Genomic DNA, 19,667 nt, shown 5'->3' with positions numbered 1-19,667 from the left:
ATTTTTAATTTAATTGTCTCGGCATGAACAGAGCCTATAAAGGCGAGCTTGACCTGAACGGACGCTCAGTTGGAGCCTCACCTTGTTGAGATAATTAATTAGCTCATCCCAAAAACGGGTTGTTTGTTTTTGGGGGTTTTCTTTCGCGCGTCGTGAAACGTGCTGAAGTTTGTTTTTTGCTCATGTTTTCCTCGTCTGGTCTTTTTGCTGATATACACTGTCCTTTCGTCAAACGTGGGCTCTGTGAGCGGCCTCACTGTTTGTACAAACATGCCTCAGAAGTGCGGGATATGTTTGGTGCCTCATCGATAGTTGACTTTGCAGGTCAGTGTTTTTACTGTACGTTTTTAAATGCATGTATATTTAATAGTAAAGTGGGTTAAAGATGATAAAACTTAAATTAAACTAGTTAAAGATGAAGCAACTTTTTAATGCTTGACTATCTTGCATGTTTTTACATTCAAATAATTTAATTTAGTCACCCCGTGTCCTCTCCTTTTGTAAATGTATTAAAATTAAGCACAATAATGGGTTGGTTATGGTCAAGGCTGCTAAGGAAAATCAAATACTGTCAATTTTAGTCCTTTTCCAGACAAATACCAAATATCTTTAATAATAAGCTAGTTTTAAAACGTAAAAGTACACTAAAACACAAACAAATCATAGAAATATAAAGAGATTTGCTCCTGCATCCAGCCACAGGTCCCTATGCTATATTTAACCCAGTCTCACCCTGTATTCTTTTCCACTATTTCACTAATAGTTAGTCCTATTTCACTTTTTTTTTTTTTTTAAACAGGAGTCCAAGATGACAATCCGTTTACTGACTGTGGAGCACCAGTGAATGATGTGACCAAAGCTGTCTGCCTCCAGGAGCTGGAGCGAATCAACAAGGAGATTGAAACCGTACGACACGAGGTGGAGCAGGAGCAAAGGCGACTATCACATTACCAGACTGTACAGGCGGACAGCAGAAACGCTGCATCTAATTTACCAGTTTCCAAGTCGGAGACTGCAGGTAAAACTGTAGAAAGATGTTCGCACAGACTGTCTGGCACAAACTCTACTAAAACATACTCCAGAGAAAGGAAGTACGTGGTTGACAACTCAAAACCAAGGACTGACTTGGAGTATGACCCGCTGTCCAACTTTTCTGCTGACTTGCGGTCTTACAGCTCATCAGGTAAAGAGCAAAAAGTGAAAAATGGACAAGGTTTGAAAAGAGCAAGAAACTCTGTATCTTGTGATAAAAATAAGCCAGTTAACTGTCAGACTCAGCCATTGTCGGAGCCACTTGATGACTCTAATGAAGACGATGTCCTGATTATAGACGTTCCTCCGTTGCCGGACAAAAAGCGAGGCAGAGTTCAGAAACCGATTGCTCCTGTTGCTGGAAAATCCCGCCAGGATAAAGTAGAAGAATTGAGAGAGGTCCAAACTATTGTACTTGATACTTCACCCCTGTGCCTTGCAAATGTGGAGGTGTGCAAGGTCGCATCTCAACCTGCCTCAACTGTAGAAGAAAATAGTGTTGATAGTAATTGCACTGCAGAAAACAATCAAGGTCCATCTTCAGGTTTTGAAGACCTGGGAAGACAAACCCTGAAAATCACTCCCTTTCAGGCTGCTGAAACTGTGGCTGAGAAAAGTCCTGAACCTGCAAGTCCTCCTGCCACCACAGACCAGCAAGAGCACAACTTTAACAATCTGGTGGTGGAAAAGGAAGAAAAAGCGTTTCAGGTTGAATTGCCGCAGGGTGAGCTGCCCTGTAGTGTTGAGAACATGAATCCACTGCAACCATATAACTTTCCACCGAAGAATTCACTTTTTTATAAAGCTCCAGCTGTTAACACGGACTCGCCATGCAGGCCGTACACTGAGCAAGCCCAGACAACTGAGCCACCAGCTCAGAATAGAGTTAGTAATCAGTTGTCTTCCACAAGATGTGTACCGCCACGCAGCCAGAAAACATCAAGCAAAATTCCAGGTCAGACTCAGGAAAAAGCTGTTGTTCACCGTGCTCCACCTGGAAGCTGCCTGGAGCCACCAGAACCAGTTTCAGGCAGAAGCCAAGGTCGTGCACAGCACAACTCGTCTTCATCAAGTTTGACAAACAGAGCTGAATCATCATCATCTCTGTCAACTGAGCAGCTTTTGGGGGAAGAGAAAGATGAGGCAGCAATAATAATTGATTCAAGTTCTGATGATGAAGGTGAGCTCAATTATTCGGAAATAGAGCTGTCTGACAGTGACCCAATGGAGGAATGCTACAGGATCTTCATGGAGGCAAACAATGAGGATAAAGGAACTGATGAGCAGCCTGATGTGACTGTGAGTATGCTGTACATACTTTGGATTCAAGATCAAGACTTTTCACTCAGTGTAAAGATCTCTCCCCTTCACTTTGTCATTTTTAGGTTGGAGCTACAGATGCAGAGAAGTTGGAGTTTAACGTGAAACCACAAGTATTGCCAGGAAAGAAGAGGGTGGCTCATGAAGCCAAACACACAGAGGTACATGCTACATACACAGGACATGACTAATCTTAAGTCTTCTTCTATTGGGGTGACTGGGAAATGCCATCTTTTTAATCATTTTTAAAAGTTTATCTAGTATAGAAGAACACATTTTTTTTCACACTGCAACTGTTAACATGTGCATGTAAGAAATGGCTTTATGCATTCAAATAACATAAATAATTTGCTAATGTTACAGTATACTGTTAATATAGATGCATAAAATGCATAAATACAAGATGAATATTTCAAACAATTTTCTGAGTCAAGCCTAAATGATAGTTTTGAGCACATTTGTTTTTTTACTTATCTGCTCCATTTAGCAGCCAGTGGCCAAGAGCAGGCCTCAGCCTCAGGTACTGGTTCCCCTACGTGGGCCTGCGGTGTCAGGATTCGCCTCCCAGCCCTCCATCACCACCAAGTTCCAGCAGGTGCAGGAGAAAGCCTCCATGCTGACTGCTTCAGTTAAAGGTGGTCAGGCTTTTGTTTCCACAGGCTGTCAGAGGAGACCGGAGACCCAGAGTGCACCTTTTCCTTCAGCTCAAACCACTGAAAGTTTGCAGCCTGCTCTTGTGCAAAATGGTAAGCAGCTTGTTGGCTGTAGTGGACCAGATTTTCTTTTGTCATTGAAATCAAACGTCAAATAGTGTCTAATACAAAAGTAAGATAAAATGTGAAAAAAAAACAAGGCAAGTGTGTGCATTTGTGTTATGTTTTACAGCTTACATGAACTACATACCTTTGGGAACTGCCGTGATCGGAGTGGGCAACAACTTGCACTTGATCCTCCCAGAGGGTGCTTTCCCATTGCCTGTTAGTTCCAGCCCAGTTACTTCAGTGCTAACCCCAATCAGCCAAGTGCAGACGAGCTGTGTCGCTGTAAAACAAATGTACCATCCACCTGTAGTAAATCCTCTGCACAGATATCGCACAACAGCACCTGTGCTCATCCCTGCACTGGCACGTAAACCTTCACTGACCTCTGCCCTTGGATCGGCACATTCAATTCCAGCCGCTCCCACTCCTCCTCAAGCTGCTGTGAAGGTGAGACGTAATAAGCAACCTTTTGTTGTGCAAATATTCAGATGTGAACTAAACTTGTATGAAAAGGGAACTTGTGTAGTTTAAAGGATTAACAAAGTTTAGCTACTACTGGAATGTAAAGTTAAACAAAAAGCAACATGGGGAGAAAGAGTACTACTCTCAAATGACAAAACATGGCAAGAGTCTGAAGTTTGGTCATGGACAGAAGGTATTTTGTTACAACAGTTTTCCAGTTGTTGTGGAGACATAACACTCCTACTGAAAAATAACGTGACTGCACTAGGTCTTCTCTTCCTCGGGTGATGGAAGACTTGGTGCTGCTCTTTGCAGCTAACAACAAAACAGCTGCCGTGCTTATTTCTAAGCTTTGTACTGGTTCTTGTTGATAACCAATACTTTTCCAGTAACTCCCTTTGGTGTACCCTTTCAGACCTTTTTCCATGTATAAAGAAAAGTTGTTTAAAATTCAGGCACAAGGGGGGGAAAAAAGCAAAGCATATTATGACATCTTTTTAATAATTTATTGTTTTGTTTTTAGCCGATGCCTACTAAACGTAAATTGAAGCAGCAGTGCGAGACCGCCAAGGACAAAGTGCCTCATGACATCCGACAGCGTTATGTCAACATGTTCACAGAGGAGTTCCTCAAAACAACAACCAATGTTAATGATGCCTTTGAGAAGGTGAGCTTGTGCCACTTAAATTCATCCTCACTAGCCACAGTCCAGATATTTAATTGATTTCACTCTGTTATTGTTGACAGGCACTTGCTGAGGAGAAGACTGTGTATAACCGCAGTGTGAACAAACTCAAATATCTGAGCATTGCAGTGAATGCACTGAAGAGGCTGAAGAACCAAAGTGCTGTTACTGCTAAAGGTCAAACCAAAGTGTTCACGAAATGCGTGAATGATGCTGACATTAAGACATAAGCTGGTTCTATGTAATCATTCATATGTTTCTGGTGCAGATGAAAATGAAGTCAACAGTCAAAGATTCAAAGGCAACATTCCACTTAACCTGAAGAAGTTAAAAGGAAATGGTGAGGATAAGTCTCCTTTCAATGCATTTCATTCAAATATTTTGACAGCTTCTCAGTAAATTAATCTTTCCAGCAGATGATATGGCATTGTATGACAGTCTGAAGGACTATATTTTGACTGAGGAAAGGCTGATTGAGAGCAACTACCCTGTCCAGCATCCAGAGAAACCTGGTTCTGCTATTCTGTTTGAGGACAATAAGAAAAGCAACACAGACCGTAAGTTAAAATATCTGTATGATGCTGTTCTCATATTATATCACTAGAGGGCACACTTCACTTGATCTGTGCTCTACTTGCAGTGAGGGTTTCTTTTCTCTACATATTTTCACTTTCTTGTTTTTTTTTTTTTTTTTTAATTAAAGCCCTCAAGAGGATCTGTTGTCGATGTGGGGCTACATACTCTGTGAGCCAAACAGGCAAACACACCCGGAAGGAGGAGTGTAATTACCACTATGGGAAAGGAGTTAGAAGTAAAGGTGAGTTTACAATATGTGTATATTTATGTTTTATGCTCTAAAAAACCTTGCATATGCTTCAGATCGTTTACTCTACAGCTTATGGCATCAGATCATGGTATACATTTTTCTGTTTAGTGCCAGGTGGAGTGGAGACCCGCTACAGTTGCTGTGAGGCAGTAATGGGTGCACCTGGATGTCAGGTGTTTAAGGTAGGAGACATGGAGTGAGATTATTCCTTAACATGACCTCAGTTTGTCAGCAGGTACATTAATGTTTGTTTTTTTCCTCCACCAGTTGCATGTCCATGATTCCCTCAGCCTGGATGGGTTTCTCTCGACCGTCCCCAGACATCCCTCAGATACGAGCTGTCCTGGGGTCTACTCTTTGGGTTGTGAAATGGTGAGATGTTTTTTTTTGTTTGTTTGTTTGTTTGTTTTTTCTTGTAATTAATTTAGTTAAATTACATAATACATTATTCAACACCTTATTTTATTTATTCTAAAATGATTACTTCTAGATTTTCTGCTTTCTTCAATGTAGAGGAATAGATACTTTTTTGATCCTGAGGGAAATTCAAGCATCCAGTAGCAGCATGAGATGCAGTAAACACACCTATACCTATTAATTTACCTATACTACAGTAAACATACATTAGGTAAATCTGCATTTAAATTAAACCTTAAATGAAGAAGTTTGACACGTGCAAAGAAGTAATTAAACATGTAAAGAGAGACGAGATGTGTTAATTTTATAGAACTAAGAAATAGAACTACAGTATAGATAAAAATTATACAATTAAATTAATCTGTAGTACACCAAATAAGTAATTATGACCATTAATTTAAACTCTATTTAATCACATTTACAATAAGTAAACCTGTGTATGGAGTGGCCTTGATTACATGTGAAAACTTAAGTTTTGTCTTCATAGTGTTATACCATTCATGGTCTGGAGTTGTCCAGAGTGACGTTGGTCAACTCTAGTCTGCAAGTTGTCTATGACACCTTTGTCACACCGGATAATGAGGTCATCGACTATAACACCAGGTAATTAGATGCTTGACTTTTTTTTTTGTTGTTTGTTTGTTTTTCTCCCCAAAGATCCAGGCACGTTTTAAAGACATACTTCAGCTCTGTCCCATCTCTGGTGAAAAGAGATGAAGAATATATAGTTCAAGCAAATTGTCTTTCTACTAATATTGTAATGGAACAATGCCTTTCATAACAGATAATATCCATTATTACTACTGCTCTGTTGATAGCACATGTGACACTTTGCTTGTCAAGGTTTTCAGGCATCAGTGAAGAAGATGTGAGGGGTAACCACACCTCCCTGAGAGAGGTGCAGGAGACCTTAATGAGCTTCATTAGTGCTGACACCATTCTGATTGGACACGGCCTGGAAACAGATCTCTGTGCCCTAAAGGTGACTATAATAAGCTTTTTCACAACCTATGTCAGTTGCCATCCTGGCTAACCTGTGACTATAAACAAACCCAGGATTTTCCAAACCGAGCTGCAAGCATGTGTGCATAGATAAAGGTTTGTCGAATAGTCACTTGAAAGTTTACCTGAATTTCCCTGCAAAAAGAACCAATTTGTTATTTCAGAAGTATCTTTGTGCATAGTTCATGTTTTAACTTATTCATTTTAATAATAATCTGATATGTAGATGGTGTTTATGTTGACATGTAAATGCCTCACAAGACTCGTGAAAGTCACAATTATAAATGCTGCTAAAACTGGGTTATAGAAGGTTGAAGACCAGCCTCTCTTGGCCACAGCTGACATGGCAAGTTGGAGCTTTTGAAGGAACATAACAAAATTAAGAGCTTTGAAAAGGGGCAATACTATGTAATATGTCAAGAAGTCATGACATATCATACATACAGTTGCATATATCAGCAGGAAGTCTTACGTAAGTGTTTTCAACTGGTTTTTAATGTTTATTTAAAGAATTACACAAGTTTGATCTTTACAGTGAATCAAAAGTGGGACACACACTTAAGATAAGATTAGTCATTTTGGGCCCTACACTTACAGTTGTGCCATGCCAGTGGAGTTTATTTTTTTATTTTTTTTTATTTTTTCCATTAATTATAATTTTTACTTAAGCAGAGAGGCTACCCCCAGTAAAAAGAGCTTCAGGTATCTTCCTCTTTACTGTAGTTGCTCCATAGGTCAGTGGTGGACACATCAGTGGTCTTCCCCCACCGTCTGGGGCCCCCTCACAAGCTGACCCTCAACAACCTCACTGCTGAATACTTAAGGAGGATCATCCAAGAGAGTGGTGGGTCATCATGGAAAACTACAACCACCATACAAGTGTCTCTTTTATTTATATATCCAGTCTGTTTTAAACCCCACTATACATCTGAATCAAAACCTAAATTCAAATAAATGAATGGATCATAATCAGGCTACAAAATTAGAAGTGAAACCTGCCATGCATTATGTAATTGCAACCATGTAACTGATTTCTAGCTAATACATGTTTTGTCAGTGTGTACATTTGTTTAAATGTACCGTATCAATGTTTCTCCCAGTTTGTGGCCACGACACTGCCGAAGACGCTGCTGCCTGCATGGAGCTTATGTTATGGAGGGTCAAAGAAGATGGAAAAATGAAAAAATGATACATACACACCCACACAATTATACTAATGCAGATATGAATGTCACATTTCTGTGTAAAGCTCTTTTGGCTCTGTTATGATAACATGGAAGGGCTGTTTATTTTTCAGTTAAAATTGTTGATTTGCAGCCCATGTCTGTATAAATATTGGTAATTCTACTGTTGTTTATGTGCAAGAATACTTGCAGGGTTGGGGTGTCATTCATATTAACAAAGTAAAGGCACGGAATTAAATTCCTTTTGTGTGTGTGTTTTTGTTTCCACCCCCAAACTTACATAATCGAATTACCATTCAGCTTTTCATTGCCAAATTGGCCTCAGGTGCATTTATGCAAATGAGTGCACACCTGTGAGCTGTTGAAATAATTATTAATGACGCATGAGGAAGCGAGCACGTATACACATCTATGGAAAGTAAATGCATGATATTGGTGTCTGTGTAGTCTAGGCTGACTGAACCTGATTTTATAGTAACGAGACAGGTTCAATTTTTATTGAACTATTTAATCCCACAATGGATGTTATTTTGGAAATGTCTTAACATTTTTGTCCAAGGTAGTTTATATCAAAGTAGTGATAATTAGTCATCCCATGGCACAAAACTCGATCCAGGGCATTGTGGTTGCGTTACATGCTTACGTTTAGACCAACAGGGCTTGGTGAACTGTTGGATTGTGCAGTTTATTCAACAGTTATTCAGCCTTTCGCTTTGCCACTCCCTTTCTGCCACAGCACCTTCTGAAGCAGAAACTGCAGGTCTTGATGAAGATGATTATGAGGAGCAGAACAATTGTAAGGAGGAAGATCAGGACATCTAGGCTGTGATACTGGTACCAGGTGAGCTCATGGGCCTGGACCCTCAGGTGTTCGGCTCCTTTGTTTCTCATGGTGAACTCGATCCAGAATATTGCCTCATCCCGAGGATTCATTGGTCTGTCATGGTGAATACTAGACAGCCGCATGGCATTCTCCTTATACCTATGAAAATGGATAAATGGGTTAAAATGTGGATTCATGTGTTTTGTATTTTAATTTTTTATATTATGTTTGCTTCATCAACAATGGGGATAAAAAGGGGAAAAAAGGGTTATTTTTGTTGGAAGGCTATCGAATGCTTTCTGTTTGTGACCTAAAAACTCTATGGTGGTAATTGAATGTCATAATGCATTAGAATATGGCTCCTCACCTTCAATATTGTTTCAGTATTATTATTAATGTGCATTCTAAATGAAGCCAGCACAGTGAGAAAATACAAAAGCAGATAAGAGAACATACGATTTTTCATTGATGACAGCACTGATTGCATCTCTGAGGTCCTCAGTCTTCATGAAGTTCAAGTTCATGATAATTGCTGCTCCCTTTGCCTTCATATGGACCATGTTGTCAGGCTGGTCAGCAAACATGGGGATACCCACTATGGGAACACCATGATAAATGGCCTCATAAATCCCATTTGTGCCGCCATGAGTGACAAAAGCTCTGGTCTTGGGGTGACCTGAGGGTACCAGAACAATAAATGAAACATACATTACTTCCAGTGTTAAAGCACATTTTTTCACTGTCTATGACATGACTACTGTAAACATATACTGAACATTGGCAGACGCTTGAAAGTGGAAGCTGGCTAGATCAAATCCCAGAGACATTTTAGAAATGCAGAAAGTGACAATCATACACACAAGGCCCTGCTTTAAGTATTTCTGCTGAAATGCTCCTGATAACATACTATCTATCAGTATGTATTAAAAAAGTGACAAAAAACTGCACTAAAGTAGTTAGCATGTTCATTAAACAACCGCTGAATTTTGAGTGTGCTGTTGATTGTCCTAAAATGTAATGCATAAACTAAATGAAGAAAATGCTTCAGACAGTCAACAAACATTGATGAGTAAATAATCCAAAAAGTTGTTTTTGTTAAGTTTCCTTCTTCCCGTAGTGCATCCTAGTGCTAGTGTTCTTTAGGTAAGTGACGCAAACACACCCGGCCATCCATGTGGTGTAAAAGAAACCATGTCAAAGTCACTGATATCCTTGCCTCAAGTTGAACTGCCATGTTTTTACAGTAACTCATGGACAAGATAAAAACTGGATAGAGTTCAAAAGATCTCAGTACGTGTTGCATTGCTGCTGTGTTTTCTTTCATATGTCCCCTTTTAGATTTTTGTCAAAATGAAATAATGAAAAAATAAAAGGATACATAGATTCATTTACAGCACAAGTCTTGACGATTACTGTCAAAGGCCATCAGTAAGTTTTCTAAAAGACTAACTTACCCAGTAGGTCGTTCTGAGGGATCCAATCATATATTCTGGTGTTGGCACCCAGAGTCTTTGGTTTTTCTCCACTGTATTTCCACAGTACCTACAAACAACAATACCTTTTGATTCGAGAGTGCTACTTCTATGTCACAATATAATACATAGCAGTACATTTAATGATTGACTAAAATTATAAAAAAAGAATTGTATTTTGCATAATAACTTTATTACTTGTATTTGGAAAATAATCAATCTTTCATAATTACCTTTTTGAAGTTAGGTGTGTATACAAAATCTATCAAATATGATTTGTGGGGATGGGATTTTCAAAAATAAATTATGGCAACATCATCATCCATCCATTATCTCAAACCACTTATCCTCATCATGGTCATGATGGGGCTGGATCCTATCCCAGCTGTCTTTGAGCGGGAGGTGGGGTACACCCTAAGTGCCTGCTTATCACAGGGCACATAGAGACAAACAACTATTTACACCTACGGGCAATTTAGAGTCACCAATTAACCCGTTAAGTGCATGTCTTTGGACTGTGGGAGGAAGCTGGAGAGAGAACCCACGCAGACATGGGGGAGAACATGCAAACTCCATACAGAAAGGCTCCAACCAGGAACCTTCTTGCTGTGAGGCGACAGTGCTAACCATTGCACCATTATGTAACTTCATAACCATTAACAGCAAATCACATGTGACTGCTGAACTCCTACCTTATCATAAGCTTAATAGGTCACGTCAGATGGCCACCTACCATGAGGTTTCTGCCTCTTAAAGGAAGTTTTTACTTGGCGATGCCACTAAGTGCTTGGTTATGGTGGGGCTGTCTGTGAATAATATTCTAAACACTATGGAGACCTGCTGTATATCATGATACATTATGTATATGTGTCCTGAGTTAAACCTCTGTTAGGATTTTGCGCTATATAAATAACATTGAATTGAAAGTTTTTAGAAGTTTTTTTGAGTTTTTAAAAGTCCTTTGACCTTTTGTGGGATCTGAGCGAGGGCTGAGGCTATCATGTTTCCCTTTTCAATGGTTATGTTCCCGATGAATGATCCCAAAGTGAAGACCACGATGCCAGCATCTCCAGAACTCTGCACAAACTCTTCCATATCCTGCAAGAAGAATAAGAATGTATTTTCCTGACTAGGCGTTTTAATGGCTTATTCTCTTGACTGTTAGTCAGTAATACTATAGAGATGTAATAATAGTGGAGACAGCCCTACCTCTGGTAAAGGTTTAGCAGGTCTGCAGTGGATCCCACCAACAAATTTGAAGTTGGGGAGGAAAGGACGAGGGAAATCAAAATCCCAGTAGGTTCGCATCAACCAGATGTCTGCTCTGCCCATCATCTCACAGGCACTGGTGGGTTTTCCTGTCACAATGCAAAAATAATTGATGACTGTTGCAAAATATCCCCAGTACTTCATATAAGAGAGCTTATTTTCAAATTTCACTCACTTAGAATATCAAGTTGTTGAGAAAGTGATTGGATATAAAATCATTGCAATTTCAAATCTAAAGCAAATAAATCATTGGACTTTGCTCACCTTTGACTTCAGAGTAATATTTATCCAGTTCCTTCCAAAAAACATCATATATCGCAACATCCTGCAGTGCGTAAAAGAGGAAGTTCCACACTCTCTCTGAGAAGTCCATCTTGTCAGTCAGTTTGCTCATAGCACCAGGGACAAAGGAAGGTGGAGCCGGTAACTGACCGCAATATCTCTCCCAGTTATGGACTAGAGAAAAGCGCAGGGAGAATACGAGGGGGATGCCCAAAATCTCTGCTGTTAAGTCACTACCAGGGTAAATGGGGTCAGCCAGGAGAAGGTCATATTTTCCCTCCTTCAACCTCTTCATGAGAGTTTCTGATTTCAGCACACCGTCCAAATACTTCAAAGAATACTGCATGTCATTCCTCATCATATCCATGTATTTGAAGTAAATCTGCAGGTAGCTCATGTGATCCATCTCGTACATTGAGAAGTGAAGGTACTCTTCCATGAACTTTTCTATAGCCTCCATTGAGACAGAGACATTGAAGGGTTCGTAGTCAAAGCGGGAAGGCTCATTGGTGTTCATGAACATCGACGTGCTTGGGATCAGAACCGTCACCTTATGACCCCTGTCGATCAGTGTCTCCAGCACAGGCTTCATGTTAATCCAGTGGCTGCCTTCAGTGTACCACACAAGAATGTTTCCTCCATTTGCACTCCATGTACAACAAAGTATCAGCAGGACACAAACAGAGAGACGCTGCTCCAGCTTCATGTTGGCTGTTTACCAGTGGTTTGTCCTGCTGGGATCTGATCTCTATACTGCTCCTGTAGAAAAATAATTATTAACAAACAACGGGTAAACTCTGGCTCATAGGTCATCTTTGTGCTGTCTTGTGCAAGCAGATGGTTGGAGGTGAAAGGTAGGGAATGTAAAGTTCAAGTTCACACACTTGTCCTCAGAGGAGGTATACCTGTGAAGAAGTATTCATGGCATCTAATTAAATGTATTAAACCCAACAGAAGTTGTTAGATAAATTCTGGAGATGGTGTAGAATAACAAAAATGATTTTATGTCACCGGGTAGTTGTGAAAGCAGAGTTCAGCCAGGAGTCAGTGAAAAAGACATCTGACGAACTGACTGACGTACATTTCACACTGTTTCTTATAACGCTTGTGCATGTGCACACAAATGGTTGCAATTGTGTAATCTGGGGAAGTTGTGTGTGTGCATGTGATTGCTTGTGCAAGACTTTAAACAAGGACTATATTTTTTTCTGACAAAAAGCTGACTGAGAGCAACTAGTCTATCCAGCACCCAGAGAAACCTGTTTGTGTTGTTGTTTGTTGCAACAACAGAGACCATAACATCAACCTCCAGCTATACCCCAATTCCCTGAAAAGACAGTTTGATTCTACTGTCACATCACTAGAGGGCACACTTAAGCTGCGTAGTACTTGGTAATGAGGTGTTCCTTTTCCACTGTTAATGTGGGGTTACATACAGGCATACATGTCTGTCAGAAAGAAATAATCACCACTTTGGGAAAAGAGGCAAGAATAAATGTGAATATACTGTAGTTTTATGGTTAAAAAACATCCCAAATGATTCAAAATGTTTAATGTACTGCTTACATGATCAGATCATTGTCTACATTTTTAAACTGCTCAAAGTAACTGTTGACCATCTCCAGACATCCCTCAGATACAAGCTTCTTGGATTGCGAATAGGTAATGTCAACTTTTTGGAATCAATTCTAATTGTTGAGCACAAAAGTCCATCTCATATACAGTATGATAGTTATTTGTTAGAATCCATCTCCACATGCACAAAGAATAAACAGGAAAGAAGAAATACAAGTAAGTTAGTTACTCTGCTACTCTTTATTATGCAGATGACTACTTTTTCACAAGACACAGACAGTGTGAAACGTAAACTTAAAATTTCCTTTATACTTAGTTGTTTCAAATAGTGAGTAGATCTCGTCCAAAAGAATAAATTCCAATCCAGGGCATTGTAGCTATGGCATTACGTGCTTTACATCAGCAGGACAACCAGTGAACTGTTGGTTTGTACAGTTTATTCAACAGTTATTCAGCCTTTCGTTTTGTCTTTTCCTTTCTGCCACAGCACCTCCTGAAGCAGAAACTGCAGGTCTTGATGAAGATGATTATGAGGAGCAGAATGATTGTAAGGAGGAAGATCAAGACATCTAGGCAGTGATACTGGTACCAGGTGAGCTCATGGGCCTGGACTCTCAGGTGTTCGGCTCCTTTGTTTCTCATGGTGAACTCGATCCAAAATATTGCCTCATCCCGAGGATTCATTGGTCTGTCATGGTGAATACTAGACAGCCGCATGGCATTCTCCTTATACCTATGAAAATGGATAAATGGGTTAAAATGTGGATTAATGTGTTGTGTATTTTTATTTTTTATATATCGTTATTTTCCTGGTATTTTGGCACTCTTTCAAAAGTGAAAATGACCTTTTTAATACCCTAGAACAGACAGGTAAGACAACTTACAATTTATTATTGATCACAGCATTGATTGCATCTCTGAGGTCCGCAGTCTTCATGAAGTTCAAGTTCACGATAATTGCTGCTCCCTTTGCCTTTAAATGGACCATGTTGTCTGGCTGTTCAGCAAACAAGGGGATGCCCACCATGGGAACACCATGGTAAATGGCCTCATAAATCCCATTTGCACCGCCATGGGTGATAAAAGCTCTGGTCTTAGGGTGACCTGATAGGGTAGGATAGATCAAGAAAAAAGTTTATATTAATTCAGAAAGTCTTCAGATCCCTTCACTTTCTTTCCCATTTTGTTCTGTTTTAGGCTCATCCTAACTCGTTTATATACATTTTCCCCCCTTAAATCTAAACTCCTTTACCCATCATGAAAACAGGACTTTCTTTAGCAAATTTCTTAAATTTGGTCAGTTGAAGCACCTGTGGCAGTGATTACAGCTGCAAGCCTTTTGGGTATCACTTGTCAAGCTTTGCAAATATGGATTTGGAGATTGTCTGCCAACCTCTCTAAAAATACTCTCAAACTCTGTCAGGCTGGATGCGGACCATCGATGAATATCAGTGTTCAGGTCTCTCTGAGACCGGGTTTATTGGGTCTAAGTCTAGGCTCTGGCTTCAAGGTCATTCATTGAGTTGTTCCTAAGCCACTCCTGCAATGTCTTCATGTTATTGTCCTGTTGCAGGCTTTTTATTTTTATTTTTAAAAAAGCTTAACTTACCCAGTAGGTCATTCTGAGGGATCCAGTTGTATAATCTGGTGTTGGCACCCAGAGTCTCTGGTTTTTCTCCATTGTATCTCCATAGCACCTACAATGTACAACAGTAAAAAACTTACAGGGTACTAATTTTACACCATAATATACTGCATAGCAGTACATTTCACTGCACATGCCAAAATAATTATGGAAAATAGATTCACCCCTCTCAACAAATCTTCTTAAATTTGGTTTTACATCCTATCCCAACATCCTGAATCAACCAGAAAATCCTAAAGACATTATAACCTTATTACCTCCTCTCATAAGTTGATTAACTTCCAACTCTGCAAAGAGGTGTGGGTTTTTCGTTGAATGCCAATGTGGTATGAAAGAGACCTGTCACAATTAATATACATATATTATTAATATCTACAGCACCAAGGGGGTACTGTACTGTACTGTACTGTACATGACCAAGGGGAAAGGAGTGCTGCATGGGCTAACCTGGCCTCCACATTCACCTGTCCTCAGCTGAGACGGTTTGGGATGAGTTAGACCACAGAGAAAAAAAAAGAAGCCAAGAGTTTCAAGAGTGTGCAAAGCTGTCAAAGCAAAAGGTGTCTACATTGAATAATAATAATAATAAAAACATGATGCTTTTTAAGACTTATTTGTTTACCAGATCTGTTACTTCATAGTTTTGATGTCTTCCATGTGATCTTGTAATGACAAAATAAAAATAAAAAAGTAAAAAAATAAGAGAATAAGTGTTGGATGGATGTTGGAATGCCTATTTTGAGCCACTTTCAAGTCCCTGCAAGTTGATTTTCCCCTGAAATGAATGGACGCCTAGTATGCTGTGGAAATCGCCATCAGAAATGTAAAAGTACAAGCAATCGGCAGTTCATTGGCTAAAACATGCAAAACTGTAACAAACTACTCTCATAGCCATTGACCTCTGACCTTTTGTGGGATCTGAGCGAGGGCTGATGCTATCATGTTTCCCTTCTCTCTGGTTATGTTCTTGATTAATGATCCCAAAGTGAAGACCACGATGCCAGCATCTCCAGAGCTCTGCACAAACTCTTCCATATCCTGCAAGAAGAATAAGAATTTCTTTTCTTGACTAAGTGTTTTAATGGCTTGCTGTATTCTCTTGACTGTGTTAGCCAGTAATACTATAGAGCAGGGGTCTCAACCAGGGACCCTTGACCCCTAGGGGGGTCCGCAGAGGTACTGCAGGGGTCTGCCAATTTTTGTCATAATAATTAAAGGTTTTCACCAAAATAATTTTTGAGAATTAAAAAATGAAAAGAAAAATGATATTGAGTAAACTGAAAGCATTAATATGCAATAATAGGCTACATTTGACAAAATGTATTTCCAAAATACATTTTTCCAAAGATGCAGTCTAACATATTATGACCAGCAAAACACAGAAGTTTGTTTTTTGTTGTGAAATGAACTAGAATCAGTAATGTCACTAAATAATGCAAGCTACTAGTTTGATATTAATGAAGCAGAATGGATACATTTGCACAATAACAAGGCCTTGAGCTTGAGATCCTACAGCTACTCCTTACACATCTGCCGAAGACATCGTCATATCATAGTAAATAATGAGGTACCTGACATCTTGAAGCTGAATGTTTCTGTGTTGAAAAATAATTACCGTATAATAGAAAATATAAGCCTCATCAACAACAACCACAAAAATAACAATAATTATGCATGAACCTTTTATCAACATAAACATATATAGGCTAATAATCCAGTATATAAATAGGTGAATAAAATAAATATAAAAGTTATTATAGGCCACATTTTAAAAATGAATTACATGTGTCCAAGGAGTCCTCTCTGCTATAGAGATGTAATAAAAGATGAATGGCCTGTGATAGTGGAGACAGCCCTACCTCTGGTAAAGGTTTAGCAGGTCTGCAGTGGATCCCACCAACAAATTTGAAGTTGGGGAGGAAAGGACGAGGGAAATCAAAATCCCAGTAGGTTCGCATCAACCAGATGTCTGCTCTGCCCATCATCTCACAGGCACTGGTGGGTTTTCCTGTCAGTGCAGAAATAATGAATGACTAATGCAAAGTATCTCCAGTACTTTATATAAGAGAGCTTATTTTCAAATTTCATTCACTTAGAATATCAAGTTTTACAGGTGAGTGGATATGAAAACATTGAATATAATCCAAAAGAAATAAATCATTGTTGGACTTTATGTGGCCTTCTTGTTGCTGATTTGCTCACCTCTAACTTCAGAGTAATATTTATCCACATCCTTCCAATAAACGTTATTCAGCACAACATCCTGCAGTGTGTAAAAGAGGAAGTTCCACACTCTCTCTGAGAAGTCCATCTTGTCAGTCAGTTTGCTCATAGCACCAGGGACAAAGGAAGGTGGAGAGGGTACCTGACCGCAATATCTCTCCCAGTGATTGGCTAAGGAAAAGCGCAGGGAGAATACGAGGGGGATGCCCAAAATCTCTGCTGTTAAGTCACTGCCGGTGAAGATAGGGTCAGCCAGGAGAAGGTCATATTTTCCCTCCTTCAACCTCTTCATGAGAGTTTCTGATTTCAGCACACCGTCCAAATACTTCAAAGAATTCTGCAGATTGAACTTCATCAGATCTATGAATTTGATGTAAATCTGCAGGTAGCTCATGTGATCCATCTCGTACATTGAGAAGTGAAGGTACTCTTCCATGAACTTTTCTATAGCCTCCATTGAGACAGAGACATTGAAGGGTTCGTAGTCAAAGCGGGAAGGCTCATTGGTGTTCATGAATATCGACGTGCTTGGGATCAGAACCGTCACCTTATGACCCCTGTCGATCAGTGTCTCCAGCACAGGCTTCATGTTAATCCAGTGGCTGCCTTCAGAGTACCACACCAAGATGTTGCCTCCATTTGCACTCCATGTACAACAAAGTACCAGCAGGATGCAAATAGAGAGACGCTGCTCCAGCTTCATGTTGGCTGTCTGTCCTTCCGTGATCTGATCCCTTTCAAAAAGTGCTCTTAGAAAAACCTCACACAAACCAATCATTAACTAAAGAAAGTTGAACTCTGACTTAGATCCTCTTTGACATCTTACATAATGGACGTGGCCCATGCAAGTGGTTAGAGGTAAAAGGTAGTGGCTGTAAAGTTAAAAGTCAGTAATAAAAAACAAAAATAATCTCCAATCCATACTAGAAATCCACAAAGAGAAAGTAAAAACCTGCTCCAGACTGTAGTTCTTAGCCGTGGAGAGACACAGAATAACACAGAAGCTCAATGGGCTTGTACACTATTGCATAATGTGAGGAAGTTATGTGTGCATGTGGGTGCCTGTGCGAAAACTCCCCCACATACCACTCAAGTGTAGGAGTAACGCCTAGGATTTTGTGAGAGGGGGATGTCCATTTAAAATTGTTTGGATGTTAGGATGGTGACTTTAAGATTGAAACCCAAATCTGTTTTAAAGCCATATTTTAAAATAGACTAAACTAAAATATCTTAACAAACATACATTTTTGTATAAACATGCATGGTCCTCATAAATTAAGCCAGCTGTGGATTCCTCATTTTATGTTTAGTACTGTTACTGCAGTCTTGACAACTATTAGATGAGTTGACATGAACATTTGGTACATATAGCCAAGGATGACTGCTAATGACAGTGGTTATTCAACAGCAGGTCTAAACTGTTTTCACATTTATATATTAACCCTATAATACCATATTTTCATATTTGCTACATGAGGTTTTGAGACTTCTATCTTATCAACATGTTCAATACTTGCCTTAAAAACCTGTTGTATGTGATCTGATACAGGTATTCTGCCCCCTGTTGGACCATTATGCCACTACAGGCAGCTCAAGTTTCGTTTTGGTAATTTCCAACATAGACATATAAACATAGACGCCGCATTAAGCGCTGAATCATACGTCGACGTCGTCGCCATATTGGATGTGGCAGATCTGCCCGTAAACTAATACAAGGAAATGGACTGAACTTCATAAAGCGCCTTTCTACAAAGTTCTTTAAGTTAATGTCTCTTATACACCCATTCACACACACACACTAATATATCTGGGAAACAAACAGGCACCAAAAACAACGTATGTAACATGTACACACACACATATACACACACACTCACACACACACAAACATATATATACATTATTGTGTTGATGATATTTTCAATGTACTTTCTTTTTCTCTCTTCTTCTTCTAGCCTTTTTGACATCTAAAAACAGACATAGGTCAATATAGCATAGACTATTATTATTTCAGAGGAATTTTTATTGTGGAAATACTCAAAATGTATTTAAATGGCAATGGCAAGTGGCATTTCAGTGATTAATTAGATTAAGTAAGTCATCAAAATAGTGTGTGTTTGTATTTTAGTAAGCATTATGTAGTTTAAGGTGAGAAGAAAACATCTTATAGGTGGGTGGATTTTTTTTGTCCCAGATGATGTATCCTAATGACTTTGACGATCCCTTGTTTTTATTTCTCCAGCAATCCCATGAATTTTTACATCACATTTGTGATTTTGAGTGAATTCTCTCTGCGATTTGTGGATTGATTGTTGTGAATTTTGATACAAACGTTCATGTCCTTGACTTTGCGTGATCCCATCATCAGGTAAATTTTTCTCCCCAATACAGTACCTGCAGAACTTTTTTTTTTTTTATCAGTCTCAGTAGCAAACATGTAGATAACTAAGATGTTTAACTCAAAGCAGAGCCTCAAAGAGTTGCTAGCATGGTTGTAAACTATTAGCCTTGATTTCGAGCTGTAACTAGAATGAGGCAGCTGATTTCAGAAGACTGATGAGGCCAGAGAGGTCAGCTTGGTGTGAATATTCAGGAGGCGGGGGTTGTCGACGATGCCTTTAGGAACTAGTGGCGTTGAGGCTGAGTTGTTCTTGGGAAATGTCACCTCCAACTGTTTGGGTGTCTAAAT

At 39.4% G+C, this 19,667-nt stretch overlaps 2 protein-coding genes across 10 annotated transcripts; one reads left to right on the top strand and one right to left on the bottom strand.

Annotated features, from left to right (window-relative positions):
• The first annotated feature begins 22 nt into the window (after positions 1 to 22).
• Positions 23 to 7,927, top strand: zgc:152968 (RNA exonuclease 1 homolog). Of its 5 annotated transcripts, none has more exons than XM_010730907.3 (16): positions 39 to 324; positions 800 to 2,331; positions 2,418 to 2,513; positions 2,840 to 3,098; positions 3,238 to 3,560; positions 4,099 to 4,242; positions 4,323 to 4,437; positions 4,529 to 4,600; positions 4,674 to 4,817; positions 4,964 to 5,077; positions 5,195 to 5,268; positions 5,354 to 5,458; positions 5,991 to 6,106; positions 6,347 to 6,485; positions 7,229 to 7,349; positions 7,606 to 7,927. In XM_010730907.3, exons 1-16 carry the CDS (start codon positions 183 to 185, stop codon positions 7,692 to 7,694), a joined length of 3,585 nt encoding a protein of 1,194 aa, XP_010729209.3. In that variant the 5' UTR covers positions 39 to 182; the 3' UTR covers positions 7,695 to 7,927. The 5 variants fall into 5 exon arrangements, with proteins under 5 accessions (XP_010729208.3, XP_010729207.3, XP_019111228.2 ...); XM_010730909.3 differs by having other exon boundaries at positions 40 to 324; positions 4,677 to 4,817; XM_010730906.3 differs by having other exon boundaries at positions 23 to 324; positions 2,843 to 3,098; positions 7,229 to 7,927.
• Positions 6,983 to 18,012, bottom strand: LOC104919003 (UDP-glucuronosyltransferase 2A2). 5 transcript variants are annotated; one of them, XM_027275234.1, is made up of 8 exons: positions 16,958 to 18,012; positions 13,152 to 13,154; positions 11,518 to 12,144; positions 11,194 to 11,342; positions 10,951 to 11,082; positions 9,967 to 10,054; positions 8,969 to 9,188; positions 6,983 to 8,671 (listed from the first exon to the last, which is right to left on the bottom strand). In XM_027275234.1, exons 1-8 carry the CDS (start codon positions 17,754 to 17,756, stop codon positions 8,386 to 8,388), a joined length of 2,304 nt encoding a protein of 767 aa, XP_027131035.1. In that variant the 5' UTR covers positions 17,757 to 18,012; the 3' UTR covers positions 6,983 to 8,385. The 5 variants fall into 5 exon arrangements, with proteins under 5 accessions (XP_027131035.1, XP_019111233.2, XP_019111235.2 ...); XM_019255688.2 differs by lacking the exons at positions 13,152 to 13,154; positions 16,958 to 18,012 and adding an exon at positions 12,547 to 12,647 and having other exon boundaries at positions 11,518 to 12,294; XM_019255690.2 differs by lacking the exons at positions 13,152 to 13,154; positions 16,958 to 18,012 and adding an exon at positions 12,547 to 12,624 and having other exon boundaries at positions 11,518 to 12,440.
• Between the last annotated feature and the right edge of the window lie 1,655 nt (positions 18,013 to 19,667).

The sequence above is a fragment of the Larimichthys crocea genome, chromosome III (assembly GCF_000972845.2).
Source record: "Larimichthys crocea isolate SSNF chromosome III, L_crocea_2.0, whole genome shotgun sequence".
Classification (NCBI taxonomy): Eukaryota; Metazoa; Chordata; class Actinopteri; family Sciaenidae; genus Larimichthys; species Larimichthys crocea.
The sequence above is the reverse complement of the archived record's forward strand: the minus strand, read 5'-3'. Positions and strand labels throughout refer to the sequence as shown.